Source organism: Anguilla rostrata, chromosome 9, assembly GCF_018555375.3.
Source record: "Anguilla rostrata isolate EN2019 chromosome 9, ASM1855537v3, whole genome shotgun sequence".
NCBI classification, from domain to species: domain Eukaryota; kingdom Metazoa; phylum Chordata; class Actinopteri; order Anguilliformes; family Anguillidae; genus Anguilla; species Anguilla rostrata.
This window is the reverse complement of record NC_057941.1, coordinates 38871896-38886643: the sequence shown is the minus strand read 5'-3', so window position 1 is coordinate 38886643 and position 14748 is coordinate 38871896. Positions and strand designations below refer to the sequence as shown.

Genomic DNA, 14748 nt, shown 5'->3' with positions numbered 1-14748 from the left:
TGCAGAGTTGTGAAAAACTGAGTTTGAATATCTTTAGCCTAGGTGTATGTAAACCTTTGGCCTCAACTGTAGCTTGCACATGGATCTCTTAGCACTACATTTCTAACTAGCTGGCAATTAACTTGTTGGTAGCTAATGCCGAGAACAGGATGAACTGGGCTTGGATATTGGCTGGCAGCAATGTCTATTAAGTCAGAATCAGCTGGTAAAACTACATTCACAATGTGAGAGCCTGCAGGTCAGGTGATGTGCTAACAATGCTAGCATTTGGTTCTCATACTAATCATCCCACAAGAAATCCTTCAAACAAGAGAAGTTCAATCTAACTTATGTTTCCGACATGCTAAATGCAGCTGTTATTTCCTTAAATCCAAAACCAAATAAAATTTAAAAAAAAAACACTTCTATGATATCGCTACGATAGAAAAAAATTAAAGAGATCCAAATTATAAATGCATAACATTATCTCTAAGTAAATTTTTATAAAAAGGCGCTTTTTTTTGGGTTAGATATGGTTGGTGGAAATGACATTTTATTACACCACTGTTATCACATTTTGTTTGTGTGCATGCTTGCATATGTGTGATTTTGTGCTTTCTCTGTGTATCTGTTCCATCTCTCCTAGGGGATGGTGACATGGAAGACCCAGAGGAAGAAGAGGTGCAGGTTCCATCCTGCTTTGACTATGTCATGCACTTCCTAACAGTTTTCTGGAAGATTTTGTTTGCCTGCGTGCCACCCACTGGATACTGGAATGGCTGGGCATGTTTTATGGTGTCCATCATTGTGATTGGCTTCCTCACAGCAGTGATTGGGGACTTGGCCTCACATTTTGGCTGCACTGTGGGTCTGCGTGACTCTGTGACTGCAGTGGTCTTTGTGGCCTTGGGCACCTCTGTTCCTGGTGAGCCAGAAGCTTAGTTCTGCTGATTGAGGCTGCTTACGAATTAATTATATTCTAATTTCTTTATTGCTTACTGTTTACAAACTTCATTCCAAATGCTTCAAAAATAATTGTTTTGTCATGATAAACCTGGTTTGAGCAATTTCTATACAGATATCTTAAACATGCACATGACCACTTTTGCTGTTAAAGTAATAATCTCGAAGATTTTCATTAAAACAAATCGCCGAATTAGGTAACACAATGGTGATTAATAATTTATGATTAAAGAACTGGGTGTCTGTGGCGACATTCCTGGGAAAAAATCACAAGCGGCGCATAGTTAGTGACGTGTTTTCCATCACCCATCAGTGATTGGTCCGCCAGAGAGGGTAGGCGGAGCTAAGGCAACAGGCTCGCTCTTCAACTCACTTGTGTGTGAGCGGCATACTGTTTTTTCCGGTGTCTGCCAGCGTTACGATAACAGAGAAGGGGGGGGGGGGGGGGTATGGAACGCTAAAAAGTTTTTGTGTAACATGAGAGGTCATATTATTTGTTGATGTACATTTCGTATTACATTTGATGTAACGTTACTAAATTACATAGCTATTTGCAAGGCTAACGCTACCTACCGGACCATGTCAAGAAAGGCAACATTAGTTTAGACAACGTTGCGCACAGTATCCATCTCTCATATCAGGTAACGTTGCATTAGCTAGCTAGCTAATGTAAATAACACAATCTAATGTCAGCTAACAATTATAAAAAAACGTTAGCTAATGCTATCGACCGGCACCGACCTCGCAAACCGTCTCTCGAATGTAATATGCTACCTTGTTGCAACGTTGCAGTGTAGCTAACTAAAGGCCAGTTCAGATCAATGATTCGCAACAAGACTGGATGCAACTTGCAAAATTCCAATACGTCTGATTGTAAACGTTCTAAAACTGTACTTGGCGATTTGACAAGATGAGTCTTTTGAGACCCCAGGCAACGGCTTCAGACGCTCTGCAACTAACCAGTTCACACCACTTTTCTCTGCAACATTCTAAAACCTTTTTGTCTCGTTGCGAATCATTGATCCGAACTGGCCTTAACGTTACCGTTATTTACATTGCCATCAAGTTTAATGATCGGAATAAAGCCGAGGTATAGGTGGAGCAGAGCCGGGTCTGATTTCTGTGTAAAAATGTCAAGCCGGAGAAAACTAAATAAAAGAATACAGCAGTATGGATTAGCATTGTTATTATTTTATTACGCTTCCTCATATGTTCTTTCAGCCCGGATGCCCTTTTTTGATTAAATCTCCTTTGTTTTTGTTTTATTATTCTTGTTCTGATTGCTAATTTAACACCCAGCTCCGCTTTATTCTCGAACAGTTTGCTAGCAAAACCAGAAACACCAGTGGTAACATTTTGCAAGGCAGTTGTTTCAAAAATATCACACAACAATCATTCACGAGAAAGACTGTTTAGTGTGCACGAGATACATAATTGTACGAGCCGCAGCGAATACCGCAAATTCTTCTCTGCAGTGTAAAGATGTTCATACCGGGCAAAAGGTGGATAAAGAACGTCTGTGGAAATTGATCATCACTAATTCTAACCCAGCTCGGCAGTGTAAAGGCAGCTTAAGTTAACCTAATGTTAGACAATGAATGAGTGTGTACATGACGTTACTTTTATAACAACCATTTTTTATTCAGTAAATAGTAATGACTGACGTCACACAGGCGACACTGGTTGGATCTCTGGGAAGTGAGGTCCAAAAACACACCTGCAATTACTGCTTTTCGCCATTGGTACCGCCAAAGAGAACGAAACAGAAATCTTCGAGATTGTAACTTTAAAGGGATATTTCAATTTGTGTATAACACAAGTAATTTTGTGAATCTTACCCGAATGTATTTGTGTCGCGTGAATACTACATCAGATGTCCCCAATGACCGTTAATGGCAGCACCCAGTTTTTCGGTTCCCAATTCACTCCCATTATTTTCACAGTCTCATTACTTAATCATTTTAAAACACAAAACATCTACAGAATATAATTGGTCGATAAAAGAGAGTACTAACATCAAACCGATGTGTTTTGAATATCTGATAAAGAAAGAAGAAAAAGTTTTGTTATTTTAACTAAGTGATGTATCATTGAGCACAATTACATTTTCACATGGTCAGGTGCATTAAAAATAATCTAACTATGGCTTGATAAATTTCAATGCAGTAGCCAATCTGAAAATAGTTTCTATGTTTATAGCTAATTTAAACCTGAAAACAGCTTATCAGCTCGAAAAACCTGGGACCTTTTTATGTTAGTAGTCTCTTTTATCGACAACTTCATAGTTAATTTGTTTTAAAACGATTATTATACGCGATGCAAATAGAATAGGGTAAGAAAATACAAAGTTACTTGTAATACCAAAGTGAAATAACCTTTTAAATGTGACTAACCACAAGACTAGAAACAAAGCAGCTATGCAGAAGTCTTCAGGCCTTAGTCCAGTACATATGGAAAATTAGAAATGCATTTATAGATGTTCCGCTCTACTAAACTTTTTCTCTCTCTCCCTTTCCCCAATGGCCCACTCCACATGATTAGACACCTTTGCCAGTAAGGTGGCGGCCATGCAGGACAAGTATGCAGATGCTTCGGTGGGAAACGTGACAGGCAGTAATGCAGTGAATGTGTTCCTTGGTATTGGGGTGGCGTGGTCCGTCGCTGCAGTATACTGGGAGGTGCAGGGACAGAGTTTCCATGTGGACCCTGGCTCACTGGCCTTCTCCGTCACCCTGTTTACTGTCTTCGCCTTCCTCAGTGTGGGTGTGCTGCTGCTCCGCCGTCGGCCTGCCATCGGTGGCGAGCTGGGTGGCCCTCGCACTGCTAAGCTGCTTACAACCCTGCTGTTCTTGGGCCTGTGGCTGCTGTACATCCTCTTCTCCAGCCTGGAGGCCTACTGTCACATACAGGCCTTCTGAACAGGGCAGTTAGGGTTGTTAAACAGGACCACACAGGGTTGTTCAACTGGACCACACAGAGATATTAAACAGGGTCATACAGAGCTGATAAACAGAGCCAAATTGTGCCACACATTCACATGCATCACATAATAGCCTATCTGAAACACCACCACTCACTGTCTACCAAAGAAGGGATACATACAATCACAGTAGAACTCATGGTGATTAAGAGGACTCTGTCACCATAACCCTACATGGTACCCCCAGACTCCCTTAGCATGCAAGCCCAGGGTATACCCAAAGCAAGATAATTGTGCTTTTTGTCAAAACTGTGAATGGCTATAGGTTCAGATAATGTGGAATTAAAGAGAAACTATTTTAATTATATCTAGCATCAAGATTACATGTTATATGATGCTGCAAATATCTATTCATATACTTATTTTTTATTCATTCATTTATATTTGTTTGTTGAAAATATAAAGATATATGCAAAGCTGTGATTGTTGTGGAGTTTCTTTGTGTGATCAGTAAAGTGGGGTGGGGTGAACTTATGACAGCTGTATGCATCAACCTGCTTGCAAAGGATCAGTGATCATTCTGCACCGTTAGAATTCTCAGTAAATTGGTTTTATGATATATATATATATATATATATATATATATATCCTATGGAGATGTATGTATATGTATAGACAGACAGAACTATACATTTCCTCGTAACTATCCTGCTTGCATGGGTTAACAAATTGGGGCATGGGAAGACGTTTTGAGCAGGCGGTGATTCCGACGGAAATGCTAAATCATAGTGTAACTATTTTAATATTAGTTGTTTTAATTGTATTTGTCCCCCCCCCCCCCCAAAAAAAAAAAATGCTACAAGGGATCTACCACAGCAAATAGATTGGGTTAAGCAGGTAACAGCTGAGGTGAAAGCAAACAGGAGTAATAGAAAACCAAATGTATAGTGAAGTTTACAGGAGCTGGGTGATGGATCTTGCCCCAGGGATGGGCAGGGGAGACAAATAATAACCAAGGAGAAAGTTGCCGGCAACTTATGCGAGCGACAGCTGCCCTCCAACCAGCAGAGGCTTATATTTTTTTTCTCCTCTAAAGGAAATAGCTCAGTCCAGTTTAGCTCAAAAGCATACTATGCAGGATTTTTACCTGGAAAATACAAGATAACCATGCTAAGGCATATCTATGATGCACTGGCAATCCTTTACACACTTTCACCAAATGTGTGGAACTTAACCTGTATTTGTTATTCAAAAATGTGTTTGGCACGTTTCTTGGTGTGGCATGCTTTTTTGTGTGGGGGTGGGTGGTGGGTGTGGCTACAGAGTAGTCAAGTGTTTAATGGCCCAGATACAGCAAAGCAAAAAGACAACATAACATAATGACAAGAACAGGCCATTCAGCCTAACAATGCTTGCCATTTTCAACCACCTAGTGCACTGATTGCCTACAGACTAGATAGTATCTAACGTAGTACCAAGCCAATTTTTCAAAATCCCCAGGGTTTCTGCCTCTGCTACGTGCCCAGGCAGACTATTTCGAGCATTGGCTATTCTCTGCGTGAAAAAATTATTTCTAATGTCTGTACGGAATTTACCTTTTGCTCATTTCCTTTTGTGTTCCCTCATTGTACTAACAGAACTCAACCTGAAGAATCTCTTGTGGTTCACTTTGTTAATCCCCTTTATGAATTAAGTAAGTATAACTTCCTTGGATTTATACTACATACCTTTAGCTATATATCCCAGAATCCTGTTGACCTTTTTTACTGCTAAAGCACAATGCATAGAACCTGAAAGGTTCAACCATTACTCCCAAGTCTTTTTCAAACTGAGCACATTCCAATTTTGTTCCTCCCATAAAGTAATCATGCCTAATGTTTTTATTTCCCCTCAGGCTAAATTAAATTTCATTTGCCAAGTTTCCACCCATTTCTGAATTTTATTTAAATCTTCTTGGATTACTTTAGTAGATTCCAAACTATTAGCTGGGCCTCGCAGTTTTGTATCTTCTGTAAATTTGACTAATGTACTCTCTATGCCCCTGTCAAGGTCATTGATATAAATGAGGAAGAGCAGTGGTCCCAGCACCGTTCCTTCCCCTGCTCAGATAATATCCCTCCTACTACTCTTTGTGCAATACCCTGTAGCCAGTTTCGAACCCACTCTGAAATACCACCTTGTAATTCCTACAGTCTTCATTTTGCCAATACATCTCTCATGTGGTACCTTATCAAATGCTTTTCAGAAATCAAATAATATAATATCATAAGCCTTATTATAATCAAAACACTTGGTAGCTTCTTCAAAGAATACCAGAAGCTTTGTCAGGCATGACCTTCCCTTGCAAAACCATGTCCCTTAGGACATTGTTATTTTCAAGAAACACTTCTTATCTCTAATGATGTTTTACATGTGATGCAAGTTAAACTTGCGTGCCTGTAGTTTCCTGGATCAGTACAGTCCCCTTTCTTATATATTGGTATTATGTTACCTTGCTTTTCGTACTCAGGTATTTCTCCAGTTTCTAAATACTGTCTAAAACAACTGCCAGTGGTTTAAAGATGATCTCAGCTAGGTCTTTGAGTACCCTTGGGTATATGCCATCAGGGCCTGCTGCCTTATTTGTCTTTAGTTTATGTAATTTATCTAGTACTTTTTAATCCTCTATTTATGTCAATATCTGTGTTCTGATTCACCTACTGAGCTCATTCCTACAACAAGCTTTCTGTCCTATGAAGATGAGTCTAATCTGGTATTGTGTACTAATTGTGTGTGAAACTACTGGAAAACCCCAAAACAAAATAAAACCACAGGCACTTGCGGTGGGGCAGTCCCAAACCCACGTGCGGAAGGGGAAGGCAACTGACCCAGTCAATTGTTTCCTTCCTCAGGTAGTTTCCCATGTCAGCGACGGTGGTTAGGCCTGGGAGCTAGCCTGTGCAGTAGCTTCCAATTGCTGTAGGAGTCCGAAGAACGTTAAAAATACACACCCATGTGTCATACCTGCTGCTCCAGCAAAGATTGTACATAAATATATGTACAAAAAAACGACAGAGCCTTGCGATGGCTTTCCAAAATAATGGTCCACAATTGTTTGGGTGACAGACAAAATAAAAAATAAAAAAACAAATCTCCCACCATCCAGCTTTGCTAAACCACCCCCTTCCTTTCTTGCGACTTGCCCTTTAACCCCCAGGAAAGGTACTGCCCCTGCTATGTCCCTGATTGACCATAGCGGGCAAAAAAAAAGTGTAGTTCTATAATCCTGTCGAAACATACCTCCCCACCAAACAAAATTTTTAAAAATAAAATAATTTTCGTTTTTCTTGTCACCCACCTTTTATCCTACTTACATCATATACATTTCACCAAATTAGTATTTAGTTTTCATCCAAACAACATGGTTCAGTTGAAATTCTATACCTTTCTACAAGCAATGATATGCAATGATATTCATTTTCCCAGAAATGTCATGGACCCTTGTAACCTCAGAGCCCATCAAAATAACCTCTGGTTTTTGTTCTTAAACTTTTCTATGAAGAATTGTGATCTGTAAAAACGGCCAGCTCCCCAGTTCACCTAAAGAAGACCTCAAAATGTTCTATGCCTAATACTAGGGCCAAATACTTATTTCTCTGTGGTGGAGAATGCCTTCTGGTGTATATTCAACTTTCAGGAGAAATAGGCAGCAGTTTCCTCTTGCCCATAATCATCTTCCTGCAAAAGCACAGCTCCCACTCCCATTTCACAGGCATCTATAGCTAACTTAACCTCTTATCGCAAAGCCCCTAGTGGTCGGCAGGCCGGTGTGCCGAGATTACTAAACTCAGACATTCGGTGCTACTGCAACCAAAGTATGAGTTAAAAACAGAAACGTATTGTTTTAGTTTCATTAGTAGACGATACACGACAACTATGCCGAATACGGAGTTCCGCAGTGCCACCATATTCGCTCTGGTCGTTCATTTAACACGCACCCATTCCCTGCAGTCTCATCTAGAAATCACCCCCCATCCTTGACATAATGGACAATATTGTCTATCTTGGCATTCATAAAAATATTCTTTCACCACTAAAAAATCGTATTCCGTCATAGCAACAAGATAAACCCGACAATAGGCCTAATATCTGCCTATACAGCAGTGAAAATGCTGCTCACTGAATAACGGAATAACGAGAAAAAGTTTTTAAAAATGATACCATGTCATTCTACAGTCAATATCTGGGACTAAATATTGAATACATATACAACCTTACCATTGGTTTTACGCATAGAGATCTCCCTTTTGAGACTGAGTGGTCATATATTGTCTTGGACAATCCGTTTGGGAAATATACGCGCATGTGTGATGCCTGGGTACCTTCCAAAATAGCTGTGCGTAATACCACACCTGTTGTTTACGGCGTCGTAGGCCTTTACAGTCTGGCTTGATTTACAATTCATTTATTCAGTAGGTGAGAGTATAAGCTTTCTGACAATGTATAACATGTCTAATTTTGCTTTTGGAATAGCGTTTTATAGGTCAGCGTAACCGGAAATTTTCTTATCATCGCATTCAATTACGCATTCACGTGGTATCAGTAAAACAAAGACGCTGCTAACGAAACCTAGTCAATGATTTTTCGAAATTTCTTGGAAAATACTATTATTATTGAGGACTACTGAGCATAGCTAAGCCATATGTTTGCTGATAGACCTAGCTGACATAGTTTTCTGGTGTGAGACAGGAGCGGATAGAACTACAGTGGGGTCCAAAAGTCTGAGACCACTAATTATAATAATACTAATTCTTTCATTACAAATGATAATATCAGTTTAACAATTTGAGTGAAAAGTTGAATTTTTGAAAAATGTACATGAACTTCAGAATATCTTCGTATTTGGCATGTCCCCCTTTTGCTTTAATGACAGCATGCACTCGAGCTGGCATGGACTCCACACGTTTGTGCTTAACCTGATGACCCATGTTATCCCAGCATGATTTGACAATGTTCCAAAGAGCTTCTTGTGATGTCACAGAATGCGTGGCTTTCTCAGTCTTCAAGTGCCCCCATAAATGTTCAATGGGGTTGAGGTCAGGTGTCTGTGGAGGAAAGTCCATGACAGTCAGGACTCCTTGGACTTCTTTGGTCTTCAAGTAGTTCTTGCAAAGCTTTGAGGTGTGTTTGGGGTCATTATCCTGCTGCAGTATGAATCCTTCTCCACAAAGATGCAAACCAGAGGGTATAGCATGTCTCTGAAGAATGGAGTGGTATTTCTCCTTGGTCAGGGTGTAGTCAATTTGGTGCAGGTGTCCAACTCCAGAGTAGGCAAAACAGACTTGAATATTCCCACCACCATGTTTCACTGTGAGTTTGATACACTGCGGTATCATTCTCTCTCTTGTTCGTCTCCTTACATACACCCTTCTGTTACTGCCATAAATCTCAAACTTGGATTCATCAGTAAATAGGACTTTTTTCCAGTCATCCACTGTGAAATGCTGGTATTTATTAGCCCACCCCAAGCATTTGGCCCTGTTTCCCCTCCTGAGAAGTGGTTTAGAAACTGCTACTCGTCCTCTGAGACCACTACAAGACAAGCCTTCTTTTGACAGTACTTTTGCTGATTGGAGTCTTGCGTTCTTTATTTAGCAAATTTTGTATCTGTGATGAAGTTGCTTTTCTATCTCTCAGGGAACTAAGCTTGATGTATTGATCTTCTGATGGTGTGGTCATTTTTGATCTTCCTGATCGTTTTTTGGATACAACTGATCCAGTTTCTGCAAAGCGTTTTAGAGTTCCATGCACTGCCCTCTTAGAAACCTTTAGTCTAGCCATGATTTGACGCTGAGAAAGCCCCTCTTTGCTTAGAATAACAATTTGACTTCTGACACTTTCATGTTTCCCACTATCACAATGCTACTTAGTAAGCAATGATTTGCTGGAAACTTGAGGCACAGCCATATTTATAACAGGTGAACACTAGCTGCAAGTTGAGTTACTTGAACGAGCCTCTGATGAGTAGATCAAATCCACCTGTCATCTGAACGCATGCTTCAATGGAAGGGATACAACTCAAGGAAATCTGACCTTTTGTACAAAGTATTTGTATAAATAGTAGTATAATAGTATAAGTATAAATTTGCTTAAATTTGATTGCTGACCTAGAAATAGTGAATAATCTTAAATATTTCTTCTTCATTTACCATGTAATAACTTCTTGTGTTTTTAAATGTTTCTGAATCCTCAAACTTTCTGATTATTTCCAGGTTTACGTGAAAATATCATAGATTCTCAATGTGGTCTCAGACTTTTGGACCCCACTGTATATAATTGATTTCCTGTCTCTGTCTCCATCTACTGAAAACAGATAAGATTTCATCATTTCTATGTAAGTATTATTGCTCAAAATAGTTCAGTTATATACGTTATTTTTGAAATTGAGTGTCTTTAAATTGGTTCGTGGTATTATATTATGTGGATATTTCACACTGTAATGTAAGCGTTAGTTAGTAGTGTAATAGTTTTTATGAAGCATGCAACAGTGATGACGTGAGAGTTGGTGCATTGCCAAAACGTGGTGGATGATTGAGAATTGTTTTCATGACGACGTCCCATCCCCATACAAGAAAACATATGAGAGTACAGAGTATATAAATACATACAAGAGTTAATTACACATTTAGGTACTGTACTACATTGTGTGACAATATTTTTGCATTATTTTTTAACCTGATGGAAATGTTCCATCTTAATACTTTATAAGGGGCTAATTTATATGCTTTATAATGGACAAAAAGCATTTTATTTAATTTTGGAGAGATTTTGGATACGTTTCTGGACCCCTAGATATTTTAGGCCACTGAAAAGCTTGCAATTCTGACTTGAAAATGATGCAACAGTGATTTTCTTGAGTTAAAACAGTTGATTTGTAGTGAAATATGTGAATATGTTGTGATTCACAGCAATGCATAATTTAGACATTTTGGGTAGATTTGGAGACGCTGGGTACACTGTTTAGTTTTTGCTTTATACATCTGTAGTAGTTCCACATATCCACCCTTAGATTTTATGAACTTGTGGTCAGGAAGTTTTTGATCCAGCACATGTATAGTTTATCCTGCTGTATATATGCAATCTTTCAGTATTTCATTGTAAACTAAAAAAGTGCAAATTAATTTTTGATTTTTTGTCTAGACAATTGCATTTGTGGCACTTTATTTTTTCCAAAATTATGAATAAAAACTACTGCGTGAGTATTGTAAATTTTACAAATGTCTTGCTTCATTTAAGCCATTTTTCAAGTCTCTGCGATGTTCACATCTGGAGTTATAAAGCTTTAAATAGGGTACCCCCTAAATGGGCAAGGATTGGCAAGATTTGGCATGTGCGCTAAGGGGTTAAAGGGCTTAAACTTGGGTGCAATTAGTACTGGTCCGCAACAGAGAATCGCTTGATCAATAACCGATTGACATCTGTGTCCATTGGAACTTTATGAACAAATTAGTCAGATGTTGTTATAGTGTAAAGATTAGTCACAAACTTTCTATAAAATTCACACATTCCCAAAACCGATAAAAGTTCCCAGCAATTCCACTATAACTTGCTAGGCAAAACCTTTCCCTGCCCAACCAGGTGGCCCAAGTACGGAATTTGGGCCTTAGCAATCTCACTTTTATCAATATTAACCACTAGGCTGGCAGACCCTAGTCTCTAAAAGAAGACTCAATTTGGGATCTATGTTCATCTCACGTGTCACTATAAATTAAAACATCATCGATGTAGGTTACAGTTTGTCAAATCATGGGTAATTCCATTCATAAGCCTTTGAAAAGAGGCCAGCACATTTTAAAATCCAAATGGCAGGACCAGACACTGATATAACGCGTCAGGAGTTACAAAAGTTTGCACGGTAACAAAGAGGCACTTGCCAGTACCCCTTTACGCAGGGTTTGCAGTGACACCATGTACGGCTGGGAGATGGTTTTACGTAAATGCTGCCATTTATGGCAAGCCCTTTTAACATTTAATAGCTTCGCTTGACTATCCATAGTTACATTTTAGATATCTACAAATACATTTTGACTAGTCATAATTACAAAGTGCCTAGTCAGAATGATAATTCCATATATCTGTAATTATAAACTGACTAGCAAGAATGATAATTCAAGATATCTGCAAATATATTTTGACTAGTCAAAATACATTTAAAGATACATATAATGACGTCACAAGAATCGTCATTCGACTCGTCACACATACCGAATGATAATTAAAGATATCTGAATTTGAATTATTCCTAGTCAAATCTGCTGTGCCTGACATGACTGAGATGCAAGGCTTCGCAATGGATTTTGGGCTTTATACGTACTGCTTGAACTAGCTATATTCATGGCTTGGGGTAGCTGATACTTCATGAGAATTGGACCTTGTCAGACCTATGTTTTGTAGTTTTTCCAACTACGCTTATTGCACGTTTCTTTGCATAAAAGCCAAATAAAATATTATGAAAATGTTATGTTTTGCAAAGCTAGTATGATCAATTTTGGTTTAAGAAATGGCAGTGGCTGTTCACAAAAAAAAAGTAAGAAAATGCCACAACGTGGAAAGAGATGGGGCAAAACAATCGTCTTGTTGCAGACAGTAAAGTTAACAGCTCATTTCTCGCACAGGCCACAGCATTGAGAACCCTGACAAAGATGCTTGACTCTGGTTCAGTTTGGTCTGACATGGTGGTTGCTGTGTTAGTTGAATGAGGAAATTCTTACAAGGAGCCAGTTTTTTATATCTACAACTGTATTTTTGACTAGTCAAAATGATAATAGAAGATATCTATAAATGTATTCCAACTAGTCAGAATTATGTTAAAAGGGCTTGCCATACTAGTCAGAATGTGGAGATATCTCTAATTTGAGTTACGACTAGTCATAATTTAAATGGAGATGCCCAGAATTCACGTTTTGGATAGTCAAAACTGAATTGTAGATATTGTTAATTGGAGGTCCAATACAACTGAATGGAGAAAGTAACTTCAATCTTACTAGTCAAAATGTAATTAGAGATATCATAAATTGACGTTTTGACTAGTCAAAATGCAATTACAGATATGTTAAATTAGCATTTTGACTAGTCATAAATGAATTACAGATATCTGTAATGTGAATCCAGTCAGGCTATTAACTGTTAAAAGGGCTTGCCATAGCCGTTTATGTAGCCCACCAACCTAATACTATTACGATGAAGTGAAAAAGTCCAATACTAAAGGGTGCATACAGCTTCTTCGTATGGATTTCTAACAAATACTGTTGTCGCATTTTGCACGATTCACGTATCATTAGAAATGTATGTTTTGCCTTCAGGGGCTATACTATATGTACTGTTTAAACCAAACTACTGTACTGTGCTTAATTTGTTCCAGCTGTTATTTGGTTATTTCACTATAGGCTACCATGTGGCTACTACAGGAAAATGTAAGGCTGACCTTGAATCGTGTAATTTGTAAGCAGCCGGGAAAGTATGATGCTGTTTGGTAATGTAGGCATGCTTTAGGAACCACTGTTGTTATTACAGTGCTTCCTAGTATAAACTACTACTAGGCTATTACTACACTATCAAGATAGCCGAAATATAAACATGACTTCATGACTTAATTATAGTTCGCATCCAGCCATTTGAGTGTTTCTCATTATAAAAGTACATTTACCTGATGTTTGATTAGATGGCCAGACGATGATGAGGTGAGTTTAATAGAGGACCCGTGCAGACATGAAAACCAAAACTAAAAAGGTCCTCAAACAAAAGAAAGGATGTCAATCTGTAAGGAGTCAAGTATTGTCCTTGCATGCCTAAAATAATTTATATAAAGAAAAGCTGTAGGAAATAAAAAGGACAACAGACCTGTACACACAATCACCTACACATAAATTTTGCACACACCTTCTGCTAATGAAGCTACCAATCTCTCTGTTGGACTGCAGTGACATTGGCTCCTTAACCATAGAAACAATGGCCATTAAATTTAAAAACCAGAGCTAAAGAGTGTTGCAGTATGATGCAATTTAGAAATATAGAGATGTTATATTATGGTATATAAAAATCTTAATTTTATAATTTGAACTGTGATACCAGGAATCCAGGATGTTTCAGGCAAACACAGGGCCTTGGCAGGGACCCACTGCAAGTGTTAGGCTACGTTTACGCCGCAGGTCTTGATGTCCAGTTCAAATTTTTTGCCAATATTATTTTGACCACCGGTTCTACTTTTAAAAGTGACTGTGACAAACACGCCTGCCACAGGCCACCGAAGTGGCTTTCCAAGGGGCCCTCCAGCACAGAGACACAGGGAGAAGATGTTCAAGCAGTCCAGATTCATTTACAAGGGTTGGCAAGATGTTACTGCCAAGGAGCAGATGTTAAAACTGTCATGACAGAGAGGCTCTCCTGTGTGGGTGGGGATGGCAGATTTAACCTGTGTGCACTGATTACCTCACTACGCACAGGTGCAGCCACCCCTGTTCCTGGGCCCAATTAGCCTGGCCAATTATCTAATTCATAACCAATCATTTAACTAGCCAGGTCTAATTAGCTTGACCCAGGGCAGGTGTGGCTGCTTAAACCAGCCATCCCCACACCACAGTGACCAATGTCCAATACCTCACACAGTTTACACTGTGTACACAAGGTTTTGGTTAGCGATACAAAAGTAAACAAGCACACCACCACAGCCATATCGCCATCTGCAATGGACACAAAACGAGACAGAAATAATAATTCAAGCTATTGCTTTGTGAAGCATCTTAGGTCTGCAACAAACACCCCCTGTATTCTGGCCTATACCGACTCTTTGCCTTGCATACTTAAAAGGCACGTAACCTCGGTATTCGCCTGTGGACTGAGCCCTCATC

At 39.0% G+C, this 14748-nt stretch overlaps 1 protein-coding gene across 1 annotated transcript in view; it reads left to right on the top strand.

Annotated features, from left to right (window-relative positions):
* The window catches only part of slc8a2a (solute carrier family 8 member 2a), an 89124-nt gene extending 84788 nt beyond the window's left edge, over positions 1 to 4336 (top strand). Inside the window, exons 12-13 of the mRNA XM_064352075.1 lie at positions 626 to 904; positions 3484 to 4336. Coding sequence (XP_064208145.1) covers positions 626 to 904; positions 3484 to 3860 — 656 coding nt within the window. The 3' untranslated portion in view covers positions 3861 to 4336. The remainder of the gene's footprint in view (positions 1 to 625; positions 905 to 3483) is intronic.
* Positions 4337 to 14748: the final 10412 nt, after the last annotated feature.